Source organism: Candoia aspera, chromosome 2 (genome assembly GCF_035149785.1).
Source record: "Candoia aspera isolate rCanAsp1 chromosome 2, rCanAsp1.hap2, whole genome shotgun sequence".
Lineage (NCBI taxonomy): Eukaryota > Metazoa > Chordata > Lepidosauria > Squamata > Boidae > Candoia > Candoia aspera.
The window spans coordinates 148,926,069-148,941,134 of NC_086154.1; the positions used below are offsets into that span (position 1 = coordinate 148,926,069).

Genomic DNA, 15,066 nt, shown 5'->3' on the forward strand with positions numbered 1-15,066 from the left:
ATCTTAAAATGAGAACAATGACTTGCCTCACAAGTTGTTATAAACACAAAACATTTCAACATAGCTAGCCCCAAGAGTTAGAAGTTTTACTGAAATAATAATGATGTAATAATGAAACATATTGCAAATGGTGGCAATTGTGGGATACAGCTTCCTCAATGAAGCTATGGACTCAGATTCTAGCAATCCAAGGATACTTGTAGCCATTTAAAATAAAACATCCTTTTTGAAATATTTCTTAAATACAAGAAACCAACTTACAAGTTACTGTACAAATCCAAGTTAAAATGTCTAACCCACACCCTTGGGCAATCCAGTTATCTCCAAGTTTGTTTATATGGCATGTTGTACAAGATCACAAAGTACACCCCACATTTGCTGTGTAAGTTAAAACAATGATGTGCATATACATGCAAGCAGCAAAAATTGTCATCACTCGCCACCACACTTTTGTGCGCTCCTCCTAATTCAAGGGTTGTATAAACCAGTGTACAAAACAGCAATGCAATTGGGCACCCTAAACCCAACCCTTGCTGCTAGTAGAAACAGCATGCCGTTGGTCTCCATAACAGCTCTAAAATACATTGGGCTCCTGTGAGATGACCTATTCAACATAGCCAATCTGCAGCTTTTAATTGTATTTCTATTGACTTTTGATTATTTAAACAAATAAATAAAAGTTTATCTATTTTTTATTTTAAAAAACTATACAAATTTGCTTTTTCTTTCCTTTTTGGGAGGGGGGAGGGTTGATCCTGTGGAAACTGAAATGGAGAGGTGTCCAAACCATCTCTGCAACATGGGGGTTCAGAAGGAAGTAGGCACTTGATACAGGTGAATAATTGGGAAAAGTGAGCCTCCACCATTTGGGTTGGAATTGTGAGGTGTTGAGAAGCAATTTGGAGGAAGGGCAAGACACTGAAAGTTGAAATTGCTATTTTAAGAGCCCTGTTGCGGTGTTTCTTAGTCATTTGGGAAACAGCATGGTTGTACAACGGAGGAGCAGGAAAATAAATGACAGGCATTGAATGAAATTATCTATCTATCTGGTTTGTTTTAGTGTGATTTAATTCAGCCCAGCAATCTTGCTATTTGCAGTGTTGCTTGGCTTGGCAAATTAAAACTAAGCAAAACATTTAGATACCAACAGAATTGCAGAAGTTAACCAAAGTGACTTCTGTATGAAAACAGCGGTGATTAATTCTCCCATGTTCTTACACTGTGCCACTTCTGGAGAGGAAGTAGTACCATGGGAAGTGAAAAACAGACTGTTCTTTACTAAATGTCAATTCTTCCCAAAACTTACAAAATCTGAATTTCAAGAGATTCAAAAGATTCGCTTCTGACACTGAAGTATAATATCCCAGTATTTTCAGAAATCCAACAGTGGGGCCCCATCCATTCTTCACACATTTCCTGTAAAACAGCAGTCTGGGACAAAGGCCCGTTTAATTGTTTAAACCAGAGCTGGGAAAAAACCACAGGTTAGTTCAGGTTTACACCATTGTTTGTAAAAAGATTTCACCTTCCAGTTACTAGCTATATATCACAAAGGGGAAGCTGTATGCATGCAGGAGTTGGCAAATTCCCAAAAGACTCTCTCTGGCATAGAATTCAGATGGAGCTCACCAGATAATTTTCAAAATGGCCCCAGAATGTGACAGTGGGACTCCAGGAAGCATATTTTTCCATTTCTTTTTGTGCCTTCAAGTCAATCTTGGCTCCTGGCAACTGCCTGGACGAGTCCATGCATTTTCCTGGCAATGTTTTTGGGAGGTGGTTTGCCATTGCCTGCTTCCAGAAAGAGTGACTGGCCCAAGGTCACCCAGCTGGCTTTGTTCCCACAGCAGGACTAGAACTCAGGGTCTCCTGCTTTCTAGCCTGGCACCTTAACCCCTATACCAAACTTGCTCTCTCAGGAAGCGGAGGGCCCAAAAACCATCTGGCAAACAAATACTCTTCTTCCAAGCTCCTAGAGCCATCCATGGGCCTTAATGGCCTCCAACATTGGCATGTTAACTGCTTTTTTATTTCTCGGTCATCTGATTTTGCTTTGGGCAGAGGAATACATCATTTAACTGAACAATATTTTAAAGCTACATAATACATTATAAAGCAAAATATCTTGCTTTTTATCTCTCCCTCCAAAGAAAAACTTCAAACAGTGGAGGAATGACAGGACTCTCTCACAGCCTCTTTGTCTCCTTCTATATTGCATAAGATAGCTGTAAGAACCACTTTTGTCCTTGTGATACCTTATTCTCACACTAACGATCATTACTTAAGCTCCCATCCCACTCCGTCTTCCTAAATCACACGGTGCAGAAGTGCTTTACCAGAGCAGCAGAGTCTATTCATTTGTCCTCTAATAAGCAGAGTCAGTTGCACAATCCTCAGGACTCACTAGCCTTCCTTAATCTGTCCAACCTACCCAGTATGATTTCAGAATTTTGCCTTAATTTTGCCTCTTTGGATGACAGAGAATTTATATTTTTAATGAAATCAGCTGGAACACAAATGGATTGGAACATCCATCAAGATGAAAACATCTCTGAATTTTGCACTGCCATCATCTTAAAAAAAATCATGTGTTTTTAAAGGGCAAGTTATTCAGAGAAAGTACCTACAACTGAAATGCATTTTTAAGTACTCTTAACTTGCACGTATTTTTCAGGACAGGACACATATGAAACTGACATGGTTTGGAAATACACAAATAATTTTATCCCTATGACTATATTCAGTGTACAGAAACACTGATTATTGTGCTGCACCAATATTGTTAATGCATTTACCCCAAGGAATTTTGTGCAGGGCTGTTTGAGTTCAAAGCCAGCACAGAGCAGAGTGCTTAGAAGAACCAAGGACAAATTGGCTGCAGTTGGCTACCACCTCAGCTATAAAACCAAAAAATCATAGCTTTGTTATTGCTTGGGGAGTTAGAGTCCCCTCCTTATCCAGAAAGTTTTATGTTGAAATGTTTTAGCTCTTTACTTGTCTGTTCTATTTATATTGTTTTAAAAATGTATGTCAAGAGTACAGCTATAGAGACTTCAGATTTGTTGCGGGCACATATAGCTTGCATGTAGTACCTGTTAGAAACACCTTAAAGCAGCTACATCTTTTCCTGGGCTCCTGTGACTGCCTCCACAGCCATCAAACAATCCTGGGAAAATACCCATTTGGTTTATGGCATTCCCAACAACGTTGTCTGTCATGTGCTCCAAATCACACTTCTCCCTTTGAATTTGAAGGGCTGACCTGCCCTAATAAATAGCCAGGCCTGGAATGTCTTCTGAACCAGCGTGTTAGCAAATGGAACATAATAGCTTCCTTTCCCTCAAACTTAATAAAAAAAGTGCAGTCATGCAATAGAGCCAAGTCTTAGTATATGATAGAACAGCTGCAACTTAATCTGATTCAGACATGTTGATGAGCTGGAGAAACTATTAATGGAAGGAAGAGCAGTTATTCTCTGGCGCTGTGTGCCCAGATGTGCATAACACACACATCAAATGCACAGATCCAGTCCTGAAAGATGGGAATAAAACTTGATGGACACTAATACAGCCTTCCACAACCTGATGTTGCAGATGTGTTGAATAATAGCTCCAACGGCTGTATCCCAAGATATCTGGAGGGTACCACTTCCAACAAAGCAAAATAGTAATTCAACAGGGAAAGGCTTTAAAAAGCTTCCCAATGAATCAAGACAGTATAAATTATGTGCTTCTTCAGCATCAAAAATGTCCAGCTTTCATGGCTGGGATAGATATTAGAATAGAAGAGGAGGAGAGTAGCATCATCTTCTCCTAAGCTTTCTTCTATTTTTTTTTTAAGTCTTCAGCTCTCCAGAGGTGTTGGGAGCACAGCACACAGACCTCCCAGCCACGCAGCAGGCATGGCAGTGACAAAGACAGGCATCTATCTGAGAATCCTAGAAGCTGCAACCTCAGCATGTGTGGGAGATACCAGGTTGAGTAAGGCTGGAGGAGAAAGAAAAGTTGCAATTCCTGAAATGTAGGCAAACTCCCTAAAATTACCACATAGACAATGGGGGAAGGGAGCAGCGAAGGAAATTAAGAATTCAATCCTCTTGGCCCAGGTTTGGGGTATCTATATTATTCTACTTTACTCAGGGCAGTTCTGTTTTTGAAGGGCGGCCCTGTGCAAACTGAGTTTAAAGACAAAGAACTTAGAACAGAAAACAGGGTGGGAGCCTGAAGTTGTCCATCTGAAGTCAGCTTTTGGACAGCAGACTGAAGATTACCAGGCTTCCCCATTCGGTATTGTATTTACGTTACAATAAATATTTCCAATTGGCATCTGAATTTCTAATTTAGCATATTAACGTGTTATGCAATTCTGCCCAGTTTTTTTTTAATGTTGCATTCCTTTCTTCTTGCAGTTGCATTAAATGGCACTCTAGCCTAGGACTCCATTTTGATAAACAACAGTTAACAGTATCCCGTAACCTTTTTCGATATGTTGATAGAAGCAAGTCTGGGGAGAAAGTAGCTCCCCTTAAAGAGGAGGTGGGTGACAGGATGCAGCTACTTTCAATACTGACCGTACACAGCATGGTATCTCCATCAGCTAAGGTAGAAAGTAAACATAAATGCCTGTTCTGCATTTGAAGGTGGTAGCGCCCACAATGGGAAGGAGACCCATACTGGCCCGGAAGAGAAAGCTCAAAAGGTCTTTCATCCTGTCCAACAAAGCTCCATTGAGCCTCCCACACACACAAGGACAAGACCCCTGGGTCAGTACAGTTATGGAGCTGGGGATTTGGATCCTACCCCAAGGAGTGGGATAATGGTCCTTTTCAGATTTGATTGAGGGAACAGGCAGGTCACCTCCAGCGTAAGGCTCCAGGCTAGGCAGCAACAAGGCAATTAGTGTAGTGAAGACAACAGAGGGAGATCTGGGAATGGCAAAGACACACGGGCAAGCTATCACCCGGCCTCCTGCCATCCTAATTGAATCTCTACCATTTGCAAGAGGAACAGAAGGGGGTCATGACCTCCCCTCATGCTCCCTGCTAGAGGTTCAAAAGTTTAAACAGCATTTCTCCTCTACCCCCATCACACATACAAGCAAACTGTAACTTAATTCCATGTGACCAGATGCCACAGCCTCCAGGGGAACTCTTCACCCCCCCACTGCCTTCAAAACTGAATCCACAGCTGGGGTGATGGGGGTAGAAGAGAAAACTGGAGGGCAGTTGGGCTGATTTTTTTTCCAAAACCAGCTCAGTCAAGAAGCCAAAAAATGTACTTTGGTCCTCCTTAGAGATAGTCCAAGCAGAATAAAATGCTAAGAGGTTAACTGTTAAAATCTGGACTGTCAAAGAAACTATATGAGAAAAACAGGCACATACCCAGCTGAGCCAGCATTTAATTTTTAAAATGAGAGATGCTGGGGTTCATATTTGCTTCACAACAAGCTGATCTGATGTAGGCTGAAGAACTTTCTAAGACACCTTAGACTATAGATAGTCTTTGCTCAACAACCATTTATTTAGTGATGGTTTGAACTTATGACAGTGCTGAAAAACTGACTTACGACTGGGCCTTGCACTTACGACTGTCACAGCATCCCCACAGTCACATGATCACAATTTGGGTGCTTGGCAACCAGTTCGCATTTATGACCATTGCAGCATCTGTGGTCACTTGATTGCCATTTTTGACCTTCCCAGCCGGCTTCTGGCAAGCAAAATCAATAGGGAACCATGTGATTTGTTCAATAACCACATAGTTTGCTTAATGACCACAGTGATTTGCTTAATGACCGCCACAAAAAAGGTTGTAAAATCGGATCCAATTCGCTTAATGACCGCTTTGCTTAGCAACCAAAATTCCGGTCCCAATTGTGGTAGTTAAGTGAGGACTACCTGTACAAACAACTGAACTGTAATGGTGGGAAAATACATCTCCGCATGTTCATGGGCACTAAATAGGTTCATGTGCTTCAGTGATGGAAACCGCCATTCAAAAGAGGCTCTGGAAATCCAAGACTTAGGTACATGTTAAATCCTGAATATGAAAAACTGTGGATAACTTCTACACCAGGTTTAGCTCGCATTCCTTTTCCTCCTCAGTAGCAGAAGATCTTCCACATCAGTCTCTCTTCTTCCGAACGGCTTCTCTATTCTGCACTTCCTTCCCACCCTCTCTCTCGGTCTCATACATACAGACTTCAAAAACAGCAAAATCAGGTTAGAAAAATGCTGAGTTCAGGACAAGGAAATTGCATTTTAACTCTGCAAGGTCTGAATTGAGGACTGCGCAAGGACAGTTTGTGGGCATGTTTCTGAGGGTTTGGGTTCCATAATGAAACAAAATGGGAGTTATGATCTGGATGCCGACGAAAATGTGCTTGGTCTGGGCAGAAGTTTTGTTGGGGGAGAAGAGCAGAAAAATCCAAGCCTGTTGGTGTGTATAGCCATTGGTGGCCATGGCTGAGGGGAAGCAGGGCACTGAGAAGATGGAGAGGTGGGTACTCCAGGGGGATATGCCATGCTGGGATCCTGTCTCCAACTGCTGAGACCACTGCAGGAAAGAACAGGTGCAAAGGCCAATAGAGAAGCAGCGGTGGAGGGAGGGAGGGAGGGAGGGAGGGAAGAAAGGCAGGCGGGCTGGGGAGATGTTCAGCAGCGGGGGCAGAGGAGCTGGTGGGCCATGCCTCCTGAGACATAATTGGCAGCCGCTGAGGGAGGAGGGGAAGGGCTGGGGCCAACCTGAAAGGCTTTGGCAGGACTTCCAGAATGCAATAGTTCGTTCCAGGTTCAAAACCAAAGAGATGTTTTCCATTTCATGCACCTCTTAGCCTGAACCTTCTGCCAGCCTTATCCACGACCCCCAGCTTCAGCCTCAGCCAGCACAATGTCTGGACTCCACGCCCCTCTTCTAGCTCTCGTGCAGCACGCAATTCATCTCCGCTCAGCTCCTCTTACCTTCCAGACGGGGGCTCCCCCTCCCAATCTATCCCTTGGCCCAGCTAGACAGGGGAGGGGAGTGCCGTCTCCTTCACCGCCCGGTTAATATTTAATGTGACAAGTCTGTTGGGCACAACACTGTGCAGAGTGGTAACTAATGGCAGCTGGGTGGGGGCTGCCAGGAACCACGACAACTCCTCTCTCGCTTGCAGCAAGCAGAGGGGCAGAAGTCCGAGAACAAGCATGCCAGGACAGATGAGTCTCTGGAACCTTCTGAGACTGGAGCTGTTGGGGCTTCTGTAAGAGTGGCTGGGGGAGACAGCGGCACCTGCTTGTGCCTGCTCAGCAGTTCCATGATCCGGGCCCCTCCCACCTGCAAGTTCCGTGGGCAGACTGTAGGACAGCCCGGAAGCTGCCTGGCTTCCCAGTGGGCATGGTCCCATTCCTAAGTATACAGCTCCAGGCATAAAAGAATACATCCTCTAGGCACTTCTTGACCAACCCACAAAACAGGAAATGGGCAGAAGGAGCACGATAATAAAAAGAGATAAAAAGTAAACCAGGACAGAGATTAAGGTCTCCTGGAAAGGCAGCACCCCAGGTGTAAGGGGGCCTGCTACAATATTCAACAGGGAGAGAAGGTCTTCTGCACGTAGACCTCCACCCGGGCTATCTGCCCTGGCATACTGCAAAGTGAGACACCAATGTCAATTTCACGTCCAAAAATACTTTCAGATCCCACAATTGCATTCTTAAAAAAACAAATAGCAGCTCAGTGCCTTGTTCAGCAGTGTGCCCATCTGTCCAGAAAAAGGAGTGGTAGAGTCCATCTTTAAGGACTAGAGAAGAAAGCTCATCAGTTTGCCTTCTGGGACATGAGTGCCTTGCCTACCTTGGCAGCCGTTTTGTGAGGGCACCCACAACAAACTTTCAGAATTGCAAGTGTATCACCAGCAACCCCCCTCCTCAATTTACCCCCCACCCCCTGCTAGCTTGGAGAATGCAACTGACTTCTTCTGTAAGAATCCACTTGTAGCACAGTGCCATAAAAATTGGCTCCTAATAAAGATGGCTGCAATGCCAAGGAAGATTTGTTAGGAGATGCTTCTGAGGAATATTAATTTGCAGAGTCCCGATTCAAGTTATTAATATTATTTATCACATGGTATGTGATAAGAATCTCCCTTAGTTATCACATTGTTCCATCTAGCTCAGTGTTTCCAAACCTGGGCAACTTAAATGATGTGTAGACTTCAACGCCCAGAATTCCCTAGCCAGTGTGGCCACGGCTGAGAATTTGTGTGGTTCAGAAACACTGATCTAGCTCAATTGTGTCTGCACAAGTTTTCCTCATTCCCCTTCAGAGAGAGTGGCGCTACAGCTTCTAGAATGTGTAGCCGCATTGATTGGGAATCGTAAGAACCATAGCCCCAGTGCATCACGGGGGCGCCAGATCAGGGACAGCTAGTCCACACTGACCAGCAGAAGTTCAGCTTACCTGGAGATTTAGGGTTAAAGCTGGGATCGTCCGTATGCAAAGTGCATGCCTTGTCACCAAGTCATGTATGAAGCTTTCTTGGAGGATTATAGGAAAAATCCATATGCTGGCATATGTGTTGGGGCGGAAGGATAAGTCTGATCAAATTGCTCCCTTAAAGAAAATAATACTACTCGGCCCACCCCACCATTATTGGTGTCTTCAGCCCATTGTAAACAATGGTTTTGCAGATAGGTGATAGGGCTTCACCGCTGCCAAGTTTCTTTATTCACCTTTCTCTCAGACCAAAGAGGGTGATGATGCTATATACTGGGACCAAGCCATGGTCCAACCATCACCAGCTGAGGAGAAACACAAGTTTTTTTAGTTCTACTGAGAGGTAACTAGAAATACTGGGGGAAATGAAAACCCCTGAACATTTGTATACACCCAGTCCTTAGTAATCATCTCCATCCTCCCACTGACTCTTTCTGGGCTCTGCCCCAAACCCTTTCCCAGGCATCAAGAAGAGCATCTGACCTTCTTAAGGTTGCCAGCACGGGTCCCAATAAAGACAACTGAATGGCCACGATAGGTATATGCAGCAACACTGGCCATGCCCTCGGTCTGTTCCTGAAGCAATGGGCGTCCCTCGATGACCTGCAGCCCTCCTAGGGGCTGGTTCAACACCAACCCACAGAAGTTGCCGTTGATCTGCATGGGCTGGAAAGAGGCAAAGAAGCGGGTATTGAGGGTCAACATCACACGGGAATGAGTAACTCAGGTACACACTGTTATCCAACAGGCGTCATCTCCATGTATGTTACTCAGATATTTATGCCTCAGTTATCAAAGAGTGGAGAGTATGTCATTAACCACAGGGGCCCCAACAAAAGTTCCCAGGTTTAAGCTGCAGTCTTGGGATAAGATAAGACCAAAGAGCAAAGAAAAGGGCAGGCCAGGATGGATGGCATCCTTATTTTAGAAAGGAATGGAAACTGGGAATTATTAGGTAGGAAGTGAGAAAACAGAGACTGCTTGATAGCTTAATACCGTGTTAATGCAGGGCAACTCTTTGTTGAGAAGCCATGGGAGGGAGAGTCGCCCTTCACCACGGTAGCAGGACTGGATACGCTCACGGATGCGTTGATTGACTTCGTCCAGCGTGAAAAGGCAGAGGAGGCTCTCCCGGGGTGGCGCCGCCCTGTTCTTCTGGCCTTGCGAGAAGGCAGCATAAAGCACATCTTGCCCTTCTGCAATGCCCAGCGATCGGGCCAACTGCCAGCCGGCTTTGGCCAGCTGAGCCGCCTGCACCAGACGGTATTCCACCCCGTCCTTGGAGCAGCCCAGGGGGAATTCCACGTACGAGTAGAACTCCGTGTCGTTGGCACACAGGCGCACAATCTTGGAGGAAAAGAAGCGTTCCCCACCGGTCACTCCAGGGCCGACGGGACCTCCGGCAGGCTCAAGGGGCGTCTGGGCGGTGTCCAGCTGCAAAGTGAGGAAGTACACAAAACCGCCAGACACAAATGCAGACACGTAGTAGATATCGAAGGCCGGGTAGAGCGAGAGAGTGTCAGAAGGGACCTTGATCTGAGAGGAGACAAACTCGTCCTGATACACCAGGCTGAACATCTCCGGACTGGTGGCATCAAGGGTCAGCCGGCGGCTGGAGAGTGTGGGGAAGTACTCCGACCGCCCTCCGATGGAAGTGCCCACAAAGAACTGGCTGGGCTCTCTCAGCTGCTCCACAATCACGCCAACCATGGCATCTGGTTCACGCCCCCCGGAAAGGTAGTGTTCCTTGCGCTGGTGGGGCTCCCCTAGTTTGGCCAAGTCCTCCAACCGCAAAAGCTGGCACACCCCCTGCCAAACGCTGCCACAGGCCACGAGACGGCTGCCAGCGTAGTCGATCAGAAGCAGCTTGTTGACATTGTCGGCGGGGGACAGCCGGTGGGCACAGAGCCGCACGCCTGGGGGAGGGTAGCATCTGGGGTCATCCGGCACCGGCCCCGTTGTGTGAGCCCGTAGTTGGGTCAGGTTCGCTGAGAGCTTGTAGATGCGGTTGACGGCGCCCAAGTAGACCTCCCCTGTCTCATGGTGCACCGCCAGGTGGGTAAGGGCCATGTCTGGGACAGTGAAGATGACACGGGTGGGCAAGATGCCCCAAACAGGGGGTGGCCAGGAGAGCAGGGCAGCAGCTATGGTGGTGGTGACAGGAAGGAGCAGCCACCACATGATCACTGGGGAATTGCCTGGGGTCAGGCAGGGCCAGGCACAGGCAGCTCATTCAGCCTGTAAGGGGGAGAGGAGGCAGAGATTAAGGTGCATTGCAGGTGAAAAGAGGAAAATACAGAAAAAGCAAAAACACAGCACAAAAGGCTGCAAGGTTATACAGCCCTGTCCAGCTGTCCCAGGTGACCAGGGCAGCAGGTCTTGCCTTCAGGATTTAGGATTACAAGGTCTATTGGGCTCATCCCATCTGCTCCGGGGCCCCTCTAAAGAGCTGTGTGTCCCAAGAGGTTCTGAATGCCTCCTGACAGCCCCACCACACCAAGCTAGGGAGCCCCATTTCTGCGAAGGAATGGCCACTGCCTCCAAAAAACTACTATTCTTGTTCCATGCAGCACCCCTCCACAGCTATTCATTAGCACCCACCAGCCTTGGCATGAAGCAACACCTGCAGGTGGCGCACACACACACCTGCAACAACTCAGAAAAGCCAGACGCAGCAGTGGCACCTGTCATGCCAAAAGAGCAAAGACTGCACACCTCAGCAGCTGTTCCCTTCTCCATTCCCAATACTACAGATACGCATATGTAGAGCCCCAGTTGCAGGCACCCCAGTGCCATGGCTTCTCAGCCTACACATCTAAATGTATGAAGCAGGAAGAACCTTCTTGTGCAGCACTGCCTGATGTTGTGTTCACATTTACACCAGGCCCACAGCTATCATGAGCGCACCATTCTTTGAGCAGCATAATTGCAGATCCCTGGCATGTTAGCAGTTCACATGCAACAGGTTTGTACCCAGTTTAGATGCTACACATGTGCACTAGCAGTTGTGCATTATCACAGTGGAAATGGGGGGGGGGTTTGCCTTCAATACTTTAAATGAGACCTCAAAGAACTATTCAGATATACAGCAACATTGCTTAATGGTTCCATCAGCAAGGGAAAATTTTGCATGTGTGAATGAACCATTAGAAAAATGCCACATTTTCCTATCCACTCCAACAATACTTTCCACTAAATTAGCTTTATTCATTCAGCTAGATGGTTAAATAATGTGAAATCAAGCAAGTTGCATGCTAATAGCCTTCAAAATCACTTTATGCCACTCAGATTTTTTTTTTCATCTCTCTTCTCACCTTTCCCAGTATTATAGCATCTTCACAAACACTTGGAAAGACATCTTTCTTCACCCAGTGTGGTTAAATTCACTCTTTTAAAACTTCAACTGCATTAATTCACAATACACATCGTCCTCAGATTTACAAAGACCACCAAATCTGACTGTGAACATTTGAAAGTAACAGAAGAGGGTGCAAGAGAATGAGAACAGCAGGGGTGCATTTCTACAAATTGGAAGTTAAAGTACAGTAGGCACTACTGTATATAGGAACCAGCAAACAGACAGTTGCGGCTCAGAATCCATCTACCCCAAGCCCTATCAAAGGTTAAGATGCAGTAAATATCATGCACTCCTTCACACTAAAAAAAAAAGTTTTCACAGAAGTCAGGAAGGATAGCAATCCCACTTTCATGTTCTTTTTCTCTAAATTCAATACCCTAAGCCAGTATTCGCCTAGCTTTCTGTAATCCTGGACCACTGAACAAACTTTTGGAAAATTCAGGGAACATGAACAACCCCTTCTTTATATTTTCATCTTTAAGAGCATAGGAATTCATACTGGCAAATAAATAATGATAATGTTTGCATTTGTCTATGCCTTCCTACCCCCTCCACACACCTGCATTTTAAAAGGCTTTTTAAAACTAAATGTTGTACAAAAAAATCTGAAATTAAGTATTTATTCAATTAAGTATTCACTTCAATTATTTTATGTATGCTATATAATATAATAACACCTATATAATAACAGCTCTTAGCATAAACTTCCTGGTCAAAAAGTTCTTCAGTAGATATCTCTGAGTACCAAGGGTCTAGGGGTGAATGGGTATCTAAATCTATTTAGAATTTATCAATTTATTTTCTATTTAGCCCTTTCATGTTGGGACTCCTTATGCAAAATTGCTATTAGCACAGCAAATGCGGACTGACGGTAGCTGCACTTGAGACCTGTTTGTTACAGTCATTTTAGTACCCACTTCACTTCAATGAACCAATGTTCAGCCACTGATCCTTCCAGTCAGGGTATGTGAGAAAGCAAGAATTAAGGCAGTGAGTGGACTCTTACCTGTGAACACAGGGAGACTGACCTCCTTGGACCATCAGTGGTGTGTGGACTAGGCAAAAAATCACTGCTCTAAACCAAGAGTCTATCACACAGTTTGGAAAAGAGCACAGAGTAGCTTCAGGGGTTTCAGAAGAAGACCGGCAGTGCAAACATGCTTTCGGGTACTCCAAGACTGAGTACCCACCCCCAGCCCATTGAGTAAAGAGGGGACACAGTCAGATTAGGATAGATCTCTCTGCTCTAGCATTGCCTATTCTAACTGGTAGATCACAAGCAGTGGTCACCTTAAATCTAGCTTTTCTATCCCAAATCATCATCAAATGTTAGAAATCAGGAATATGGGATCTTCCACCGAAGCAGACCAGTTGAATTACCAGCCAAATTTGGAGATGAGGAAGAATTTGAAGTTTGAAGGTGCTTGGAAGGATCCGTTGTGAGGCTTCTACCACAATATACAAATATGCACATACAATAAACGAAATTCACTGCCGCTAAGACTGCAATACTGTACACAGGCACAGAACATGCTCCCTTGCCACGAATACATTCACACATTAATACAGTACCCTCTGCCGCATTTCCATCGTGTTCTGGCACTGAATCCTCCACACCCACCATGGTTGCCCACAATAGATGCTAATAAATAACAACATCAGAATACACTAGGCTCTCAGTCTAAAGTTCAATACTTTGACTTCAGATTAATCTAGCCCACATGCACAGATTTTCCTTTTGATTCAGTGAAATGGCTCTACTACCAACAGGTCACTTAGATAAGAAAGAATTCCTAAAAACAGAAGTCACTGCTCAGGATATAAACCCTCCAACACACTATTTAAACCCAGCTTCTCTATTAACCACCTTGCAGTAAAATTCTCCCACCCAAATGTACCACATTTTCCTCTAAAACCCCTGTCCTTCCCAGAGAGGCCTGGAAAAAGCATAACCAAACCTTGGATAGAACAGCAGTTGTAGACGCCTTTCCCCCTTAGAGGGGATACCTGAAGATCCCAAATTCACTCACAAGTGAGAAACCCTGGAAACTCAAGATCTACCCATTTTTCTGTTGACAAGGAAGGCAACCAACCTGTTACATGTGCATTTCAGAGTAGTCCACTGGAACACACCAGACTGGGCAACCCAAGTTCACAACAGAACTGCAAGCAGGGCTCTTCTAGGAGGAACTCGATCTCTGATTTTCCCAGTCTGCAAAATGGGGATAATTTCATCTGACCCACGGTGTTAAAATAGGAAGTGCATCCAGCCACATATTTGGTTCTGGTAATGAGAACACCTAAAATTCTTCTCTTCCAGGAACACATCATCAATCCAGTTGACCCAATTCTCACAGTTAGGTGCTCCCTCCTCTTGAAATGAAAATAAATAAATAAATCCCCTTCTCTTAATGGTACAGCACTAGGAATGTTGGCTGCCAGCATAAGTTACAGCTCTATTAAGATAAGGCATGTGAACATTTTGCTAAATCTGATTATGGGTTTGGGGTTCGAGGAAGGATGGAGTAAGGAAGGATCCTCTTCTTTTTCTACAAAAACCAAGCACCAAATACCAAGAAACATACTGATTGGCAAATCCTGGGCAACCACAAGATTAGGGGGTGGCAGGGTGATGCATATGGTCGGCCAAGCAACCCCCCCTCCAACGAATCAACCCCAGCTGTAGTCTGATGGGCGTTAGCCAGCCTTCTCAACCCCTCATTGGGCTCCTGCAGAATAAGACACCAAGCCTTTGTGGGGAGGGAAGAGCAAAGCTCCCCTCCCTCTCCCAGATCCAGAGATAGAACCTCAAAATGCTCAAAACAGTCTCCTTATTTTGCATTCTCACACATATTACCTTACCTGTTCGCCTCGTCGTCCTGCTGCCCCCCCCCACGCCCCCGGCCCTGTTTCCTTCCTGTGACGGCCGCACGCTTGCAATAAAAACCTCTTTCCCACTCAGACGAGGAGGGAAACTAGAAATCTTCTTGAATGGTAGCATTAATGAAAGGGGTAATGGGGCGGCGGGGGGTGGGGGCAGAAAACCCGTGCAAAAACCCCAACCACAAAAGAAGAGGGCAATAGATGGGGCGTTTGCTCTCTCCACAGAGGCGGTCACAGGCTCCCCGCCCTGTTTTCCAGAGACCCAATGCAGGAAGGGAAGGGAAAGGCTCACCCGCCCCGCTCAGAGACCACCACACCGCGGACCCTCACAACCAGCTCCTCCGTTTACGG

At 45.6% G+C, this 15,066-nt stretch overlaps 1 protein-coding gene across 4 annotated transcripts in view; it reads right to left on the bottom strand.

Moving 5' to 3' along the window:
- PLXNA3 (plexin A3) overlaps positions 1–14,034 on the bottom strand; it is a 63,250-nt gene extending 49,216 nt beyond the window's left edge. For all 4 annotated transcript variants that reach the window (XM_063294200.1, XM_063294201.1, XM_063294199.1 and 1 more), the window contains exons 1-3: positions 13,926–14,034; positions 9,471–10,712; positions 8,958–9,140 (exon numbers count right to left, since the gene is read on the bottom strand). In XM_063294200.1, the coding sequence (XP_063150270.1) occupies positions 8,958–9,140; positions 9,471–10,655 (1,368 nt within the window). In that variant the 5' untranslated portion in view covers positions 10,656–10,712; positions 13,926–14,034. The remainder of the gene's footprint in view (positions 1–8,957; positions 9,141–9,470; positions 10,713–13,925) is intronic.
- Positions 14,035–15,066: the final 1,032 nt, after the last annotated feature.